This window comes from Coregonus lavaretus (genome assembly GCF_964263955.1).
Source record: "Coregonus lavaretus genome assembly, contig: HAP1_SCAFFOLD_4258, whole genome shotgun sequence".
NCBI lineage: Eukaryota > Metazoa > Chordata > Actinopteri > Salmoniformes > Salmonidae > Coregonus > Coregonus lavaretus.
Window position 1 is genome coordinate 34661 of NW_028164458.1, and position 9270 is coordinate 43930.

At 46.6% G+C, this 9270-nt stretch overlaps 1 protein-coding gene across 1 annotated transcript; it reads right to left on the reverse strand.

Moving 5' to 3' along the window:
• Window positions 1-6673: 6673 nt before the first annotated feature.
• LOC311117010 (uncharacterized protein) lies at window positions 6674-8840 on the reverse strand (the record flags this gene model as incomplete). Its single annotated transcript, XM_084192015.1, has 3 exons — window positions 6674-7708; window positions 7902-8010; window positions 8466-8840. Coding segments are annotated over 3 exons (1012 nt in total), but the record flags the coding sequence as incomplete, so codon positions are not given.
• Window positions 8841-9270: the final 430 nt, after the last annotated feature.

A 9270-nucleotide genomic window follows, 5' to 3' on the forward strand; every position in this document is an offset into this window, starting at 1 on the left:
GAGTTGCAGTAATCCAGACGGGAGATGACAAGTGCCTGGATTAGGACCTGTGCCGCTTCCTGTGTAAGGCAGGGTCGTACTCTCCGAATGTTGTAGAGCATGAACCTACAGGATCTGGTCACCGCCTTGATGTTAGCGGAGAACGACAGGGTGTTGTCCAGGGTCACGCCAAGGCTCTTCGCACTCTGGGAGGAGGACACAACGGAGTTGTCAACCGTGATGGTGAGATCATGGAACGGGCAGTCCTTCCCCGGGAGGAAGAGCAATTAGTTGTGTATCGTCAGCGTAGCAATGATAGGAGAGGCCATGTGAGGATATGACAGAGCCAAGTGACTTGGTGTATAGCGAGAATAGGAGAGGGCCTAGAACTGAGCCCTGGGGGACACCAGTGGTGAGAGCACGTGGTGCGGCGACAGCTTCTCGCCACGCCACTTGGTAGGAGCGACCGGTCAGGTAGGACGCAATCCAAGAGTGAGCCGCGCCGGAGATGCCCAGCTCGGAGAGGGTGGAGAGGAGGATCTGATGGTTCACAGTATCAAAGGCAGCAGACAGGTCTAGAAGGACAAGAGCAGAGGAGAGAGAGTTAGCTTTAGCAGTGCGGAGAGCCTCCGTGACACAGAGAAGAGCAGTCTCAGTTGAATGACCAGTCTTGAAACCTGACTGGTTTGGATCAAGAAGGTCATTCTGAGAGAGATAGCAAGAGAGTTGGCTAAAGACGGCACGCTCAATCGTTTTGGAAAGAAAAGAAAGAAGGGATACTGGTCTGTAGTTGTTGACATCAGAGGGATCGAGTGTTGGTATTTTGAGAAGGGGTGCAACTCTCGCTCTCTTGAAGACGGAAGGGACATAGCCAGCGGTCAAGGATGAGTTGATCAGCGAGGTGAGGTAGGGGAGAAGGTCACCGGAGATGGTCTGGAGAAGAGAGGAGGGGATAGGGTCAAGCGGGCAGGTTGTTGGGCGGCCTGCAGTCACAAGTCGCAAGATTTTATCTGGAGAGAGAGGGGAGAAAGAAGTCAAAGCATAGGGTAGGGCAGTGTGAGCAGGACCAGCAGTGTCATTTGACTTAACAAACGAGGAGCGGATGTCGTCAACCTTCTTTTCAAAGTGGTTGACGAAGTCATCCACAGAGAGGGAGGAGGGCGGGGGGGGGGATTCAGCAGGGAGGAGAATGTGGCAAAGAGCTTCCTAGGGTTAGAGGCAGATGCTTGGAATTTAGAGTGGTAGAAAGTGGCCTTAGCAGCAGAAACAGATGAAGAAAATGTAGAGAGGAGGGAGTGAAAATATGCCAGGTCCGCAGGGAGTCTAGTTTTCTTCCATTTCCGCTCAGCTGCCCGGAGCTCTGTTCTGTGAGCTCGCAATGAGTAATCGAGCCACGGAGCTGGAGGGGAGGACCGAGCCGGCCGGGAGGATAGGGGACATAGAGAGTCAAAGGATGCAGAAAGGGAGGAGAGGAGGGTTGAGGAGGCAGAATCAGGAGATTGGAGGGAGAAGGATTGAGCAGAGGGAAGAGATGATAGGATGGAAGAGGAGAGAGTAGCGGGAGAGAGAGAGCGAGAGAGAAAAGGATACAAAGTAGTGGTCGGAGACATGGAGGGGAGTTGCAGTGAGATTAGTAGAAGAACAGCATCTAGTAAAGATGAGGTCAAACGTATTGCCTGCCTTGTGAGTAGGGGGGGACGGTGAGAGGGTGAGGTCAAAAGAGGAGAGGAGTGGAAAGAAGGAGGCAGAGAGAAATGAGTCAAATGTAGACGTAGGGAGGTTGAAATCCCCCAGAACTGTGAGGGGTGAGCCATCCGCAGGAAAGGAACTTATCAAGGCGTCAAGCTCATTGATGAACTCTCCAAGGGAACCTGGAGGGCGATAGATGACAAGGATATTAAGTTTAAATGGGCTAGTGACTGTGACAGCATGAAATTCAAATGAGGAGATAGACAGATGGGTTAGGGGAAAAATTGAGAATGTCCACTTGGGAGAGATGAGGATTCCTGTGCCACCACCCCGCTGACCAGATGCTCTCGGGGTATGCGAGAACACATGGTCAGACGAGGAGAGAGCAGTAGGAGTAGCAGTGTTTTCAGTGGTAATCCATGTTTCCGTCAGCACCAAGAAGTCGAGGGACTGGAGGGTAGCATAGGCTGGGATGAACTCTGCCTTGTTGGCAGCAGAACGGCAGTTCCAGAGGCTGCCTGAGACCTGGAACTCCAGGTGGGTGGTGCGTGCAGGGACCACCAGGTTAGAGAGGCAGCAGCCACGCGGTGTGAGGCGTTTGTGTAGCCTGTGCGGAGAGGAGAGAACAGGGATAGGCAGAGGCATAGTTGACAGGCTGCAGCAAATGGCTACAATAATGCAGAGGAGATCGGAATGAAATGAACTAAACATCTGGGAAAGGAGAGAGCGGGGCCTCCCTCACCACAACTCCCAAATATAACTCTCCCAACTTCCACCTCAGAAACTATAATTGTTTCACTGAAACACCCGAATATAACTCTCCCAACTTCCACTTAAGAAATTATAATTGTTGTAAACTCATAGGCAAGCACAAGACCATGGTGCTTGCCTATGGAGCAGTGAGGGGAACGGCACCTCTGTACCTTCAGGCTCTGATCAGTCCCTACACCCAAACGAGGGCATTGCGCTCATCCACCTCTGGCCTGCTGGCTCCCCTTCCTCTGCGGAAGCATAGTTCCCGCTCAGCCCAGTCAAAACTGTTCGCTGCTCTGGCACCCCAATGGTGGAACAAGCTCCCTCACGACGCCAGGACAGCGGAGTCACTCACCACCTTCCGGAGACATTTGAAACCCCACCTCTTTAAGGAATACCTGGGATAGGATAAAGGAATCCTTCTACCCCCCCCCCCCCATTGTAAAGTGGTTATCCCACTGGCTATAGGGTGAACGCACCAATTTATGAGTCGCTCTGGCTAAGAGCGTCTGCTAAATGACGTCAATGTGCCCTTGAGCAAGGCACTTAACCCTAATTGCTCCTGTAAGTCGCTCTGGATAAGAGCGTCTGCTAAATGACTAAAATGTAAATGTAAAATGTAAACTACAGCGGTTCAATGTTTCTAGGAATAGACTCTAACTTACTTTATTCAGCTAGCTAACTTGGTACAGTATTCTTCCATGAAAACCGCCCAGGGCACCGTATCCTATGACGCCATAGCTAACTAGCATGCTAGCATCCAATAACACACGGTTTAGCACCAATACTTGGTTACAACAAACTACCAATAGTGTGTTAACACACTAAACAGATAATTTGTGTCCGTGTAAACAATTGTTGGAAAAATTACTTGTGTCATGCACAAAGTAGATGTCCTAACGGACTTGCCAAGACTATAGTTTGTTAACAAGAAATGTATGGAGTGGTTGAAAAACTAGTTTTAAGGACTCCAACCTAAGAGTATGTAAACTTCCGACTTCAAATGTATGTATGTATGTATGTATGTACAGTGAGGGGAAAAAAGCATTTGATCCCCTGCTGATTTTGTATGTTTGCCCACTGACAAAGACATGATCAGTCTATAATTCTAATGGTAGGTTTATTTGAACAGTGAGAGACAGAATAACAACAAAAAAATCCAGAATAACGCATGTAAAAAATGTTATAAATTGATTTGCATTTTAATGAGGGAAATAAGTATTTGACCCCCTCTCAATCAGAAAGATTTCTGGCTCCCAGGTGTCTTTTATACAGGTAACGAGCTCCACAGAAGCAATCAATCAATCAGATTCCAAACTCTCCACCATGGCCAAGACCAAAGAGCTCTCCAAGGATGTCAGGAACAAGATTGTAGACCTACACAAGGCTGGAATGGGCTACAAGACCATCGCCAAGCAGCTTGGTGAGAAGGTGGCAACAGTTGGTGCGATTATTCGCAAATGGAAGAAACACAAAATAACTGTCAATGTCCCTCGGCCTGGGGCTCCATGCAAGATCTCACCTCGTGGAGTTGCAATGATCATGAGAACGGTGAGGAATCAGCCCAGAACTACACAGGAGGATCTTGTAAATCATCTCAAGGCAGATGGGACCATAGTCACCAAGAAAACAATTGGTAACACACTACGCCGTGAAGGACTGAAATCCTGCAGCGCCCGCAAGGTCCCCCTGCTCAAGAAAGCACATATACAGGCCTGTCTGAAGTTTGCCAATGAACATCTGAATGATTCAGAGGAGAACTGGGTGAAAGTGTTGTGGTCAGATGAGACCAAAATCGAGCTCTTTGCCATCACCTCAACTCGCCGTGTTTGGAGGAGGAGGAATGCTACCTATGACCCCAAGAACACCATCCCCACTGGCAAACATGGAGGTGGAAACATTTTGCATTATGTTTTTCTGCTAAGGGGACAGGACAACTTCACCGCATCAAAGGGACGATGGACAGGGCCATGTACCGTCAAATTTTGGGTGAGAACCTCCTTCCCTCAGCCAGGGCATTGAAAATGGGTCGTGGATGGGTATTCCAGCATGACAATGACCCAAAACACACGGCCAAGGCAACAAAGGAGTGGCTCAAGAAGAAGCACATTAAGGTCCTGGAGTGGCCTAGCCAGTCTACAGACCTTAATCCCATAGAAAATCTGTGGAGGGAGCTGAAGGTTCGAGTTGCCAAACGTCAGCCTCGAAACCTTAATGACTTGGAGAAGATCTGCAAAGAGGAGTGGGACAAAATCCCTCCTGAGATGTGTGCAAACCTGGTGGCCAACTACAAGAAACGTCTGACCTCTGTGATTGCCAACAAGGATTTTGCCACCAAGCACTAAGTCATGTTTTGCAGAGGGATCAAATGCTTAATTCCTTCATTAAAATGCAAATCAATTTCTAACATTTTTGACATGCGTTTTTCTGGATTTTTTTGTTGTTATTCTGTCTCTCACTGTTCAAATAAACCTACCATTAAAATTATAGACTGATCATGTCTTTGTCAGTGGGCAAACGTACAAAAGTAGCAGGGGATCAAATACTTTTTTCCCTCACTGTATGTATGTATATATGTATATATGTATATATGTATATGTGTATTTGCAAGAAAATATATGGGAGATTGGAAGTGATGCAGACAATTACATTGATGGAAGCTACAATCTATTTGCAATATTAAAGCTGATCCACCCCCTAAAAAAACCAGCATGCAGTTTTCAGAAAAAATAAGTGTTAAGAAAGTATTTACTAAATAAACTGAAGTAAACATTAAAACAATTAAATAATCAAAGAGCAACAATAAAATAACAGTAACGAGGCTATATACTGGGGTTACCGGTACAGAGTCAGTGTGCGAGGGCACAGGTTAGTCGAGGTAATTGAGGTAATATGTACATGTAGGTAGAGGTAAAGTGACTATGCATAGATAATAAACAGAGAGTAGCAGCAGTGTAAAAATGGGGGGAGGTCAATGCAAATAATCCAGGTAGCCATTTGGTTAGCTGTTCAGGAGTCTTATGGCTTGGGGGTAGAAGCTGTTAAGAAGCCTTTTGGACCTAGACTTGGCGCTCCAGTACCGCTTGCCGTGCGGTAGCAGAGAGAACAGTCTATGACTATGGTGGCTGGAGTCTTTGTAAATTTTTATGGCCTTCCTTTGACACCGCCTGTTATAGAGGTCCTGGAAGGCAGGAAGCTTGGCCCCAGTGATGTACTGGGCCGTACGCACTACCCTCTGTAGTGCCTTGCGGTCGGAGGCTGAGCAGTTGCCATACCAGGCAGTTATGCAACCAGTCAGGATGCTCTCGATGGTGCAGCTGTAGAACCTTTTGAGGATCTCAGGACCCATGCCAAATCTTTTCAGAGGGGGAATGGACGTTGTCGTGCTCTCTTCACGACTGTCTTGGTGTGTTTGGACCATGACAGTTCGTTGGTGATGTGGACACCAAGGAATTTGAAGCTCTCAACCTGCTCCACTACAGCCCCATCGATAAGAATGGGGGCGTGCTCGGCCTTCTTTTTCCTGTAGTCCACGATCATCTCCTTTGTCTTGATCACAACGAGGGAGAGGTTGTTATCCTGGCACCACACTGCCAGGTCTCTGACTTCCTCCTTGTAGGCTGTCTCATCGTTGTCGGTGATCAGGCCTACCACTGTTGTGTCATCGGCAAACTTAATGATGGTGTTGGAGTCGTGCTTGGCCAAGCAGTCATGGGTGAACAGGGAGTACAGGAGGGGACTGAGCACATACCCCCGAGGGGCCCCTGTGTTGAGGATCAGCGTGGCGGATGTGTTGTTGCCTACCCTTACCACCTGGGGACGGCCCGTCAGGAAGTCCAGGATCAGGTTGCAGAGGGAGGTGTTTAGTCCCAGGGTCCTTAGCTTAGTGATGAGCTTTGAGGGCACTATGGTGTTGAACGCTTAGCTGTAGTCAATGAATAGCGTTCTCACGTAGGTGTTCCTTTTGTCCAGGTGGGAAAGGGCAGGGTGGAATGCAATAGAGATGGCGTCATCTGTGGATCTGTTGGGGCGGTGTGCAAATTGGAGTGGGTCTAGGGTTTCTGGGATAATGGTGTTGAAGTGAGCCATGACCAGCCTTTCAACGCACTTCATGGCTACAAGTAAAAGAAAACAAAATGTTATTTGTCCAGTGGCGGCTGGTGAAAAATATTCTCGGTGGGGCTGTGCCATACTTTTTTTTTCCTGTAACCATCGCGATATATTTTAACACAAACTGCAGGACAGCAGTGCTCAGTGAAACATTCAGTAATTATTTAATGCCAATATTAAAAAGTTGAGGCATTCTTACACAAAAACATATTACACAAACCCAAGCCTTTCATTTGCATTTAAAGTGAACTTTTCACCATTGGTAGTAAACAGGCAACGCAACAGGCATGCTGTCAGAACAGAGTGGAAAGTGGACAATAACATGAAATTATTATAAAGTTTATAGGAAATCTTACACTGTATAAAAGGATGTATAATATAGAAATGGATATCAAGTGGATGAACTCAAACCTTTGACTGGAAGAATAGCATACAGTATTTTATGATCATACTAAATGTGACTAATTGTTAATGTGCTCCAGAACTGCAACAATTAATTGATACAAAACAACCTATATACAGTAATATTAGCAAAGACACTATTAAGACTTTCTAGAGTACCATATATAACTGGATTTTTTATGCTAAGGTCAACTATATACAAAGAAACATGCGGCCAGAGCTGCTCTGTGTGTGTGTGTCTGTCATCTTATTTGTACAGGAATTTTGCCCGTCTGTCCTTCTGAGTGGCAAACCTCTCAATGACCCTTTGATTAAAGTCAGGAATGTCCCTGACAAGTTTCTTCTCCATGGAGAGCATGGCCAGAGCGTTCAGGCGATCCTGTGTCATGCTGTTTCTCAGGAAGGTCTTGATCCTTTTCAGTGTAGAGAAGCACCATTCTGACTCAGCAGTTGTCATGGGTGTGGTGATGAGGATCTTGAGGAGGCTGGCAGTCTCTGTGAAAGTGCTCTGAAGGTTGTTCTCCATGAAGAACTGGTACAGGGGCACTGCACCACTACAAGCCTTGAACTCACTGTTCTCATAGATGAGGGACAGTTCGGTTTTGAGCTTGGCCTTGTTCAACATGGGGTACGCCTCCACGGTTGTTTCAAGCGCTGTATCGGGGAACTTCACACTGTGTTGTGGGAACAACTCTCCGTGCAATAGTGTTGCGCTGATGAGGTGCTGGGTGAAGGAGAACCTCTCTTTGGCATGACTCAGGATGGTATCACATACCTGTAAAAGATACATCATCAGCTTTAATTTGCAATTAAGCTATTTTGATGCAAGTGATCCTGACTGACACATGCCTATGTCCAACTCAAGTATATGATTACCAAGGTGCTGATTGTTCAGGGTTTTGGCTACATACTACCAGGCCTGAAAAAAGTTCTAGGTGGGAAACACTGACAATTACATCACAACTTACCTCTATAGCCAACCTCTGTTGTTCTCCTGGTCCCAGCATCCTCCGTCGCTTGATGGGCTGTTGCTGCTCGTCAGATACGCTGTGCCCACACAAAGAGGGAATTGAGGCCCTGGGTCCAAAAAATAAAGTTTAATTTGATAACTTGCAATCAGACTTCTTAACTCACTGTAATTCCCCCTCAACACACAACCAGTGACTTTTATATATATATATATAGACAGACAGACAGACAGACAGTGTGTATATACACACAAACTATGTCTAGTAACTGCTTTTAACCTGTGATGTACATAATTAACTGATGTTATTACGTTTTAAAGCCTTTTTCTATTACATTTGTGAGAGGGATGCAACATCATTTTGTTCTGCTGTTCACTTAGCAATAAAGTTAATATTCAATAACAACTAGGCCTCTTCTAGAAATTGACCTGGTGGACACCTGAATAATTATTACAAACTGTGTAGTACTTTCCTGCATTATTATCAACGTCTGATTGTGTCTTCTCTTTCCTTTTAAAATACTAAAACAAATATAATTGTGACGGCTCTATGATAATCACTCACACAAGCACCAACTGGCAGTGGGTGGAAACGTCAGTCGTCTCGTCAGCTTGAATGGCGATAAAATCAGCACTCTTTACTTCCTCCAGGATGTAATCCTTAAGCATTGACAGCATACAGTCCAACAGCTCGTTCTGTATCGTCTTTGACGTGCCCTTAAAAACGGTAGCTGTCTTCAGGTGCTCCTCCAGCACACTGTCGAGGGAGGCAACAAAATCCACTAAGCCCCGGAAAATGCCGGGGTTGTCTGAGGAGTCAGTCTCCTCGTGCCCACGCAAGGCCAACTCAAAAGCCCCACAGAACTTCACACAATCGATAATTTTGGATATAATGTGCCTGTTTTTATCCACCTCCTCATTGTGTTTCCTCACCGCAATCCTGTGGCCGTCATCCAGCTGCGTAGCAATGTTCACCCTTCCTAATACAGCTAGCTTTACAGAGTTGTCCATGTGTGCCCTGGTGTTCTCATGTTTCTTTACCTTCTCTGACAGGTGCTTCATATCCCTCACTCCGGTACCTGTCCATGCTGAATCTGACCCCGTCGTTTTAAAAAGCAAGCACGGAAAGCAAAATAAAGCATTAGCATCAGTGCACCCAGCTAGCCAAGCCTTCCTGGTGTACCAGCTACGGGAGAAGCCGCGCATATACTGCTTCCCTTTCTCGCTAGCCTGCTGTCTGATTAAGAGGTCAGGTTGATCTGGGCCCAGCTCTTTCACCCGAACTTTCTCTGACAAAGTTCTCCTCTCAAACGGATCTTGGAGGAGAGATTTCACCGAGTTAGGGTTGGGTCTTGGAGGAGTAACGTTTG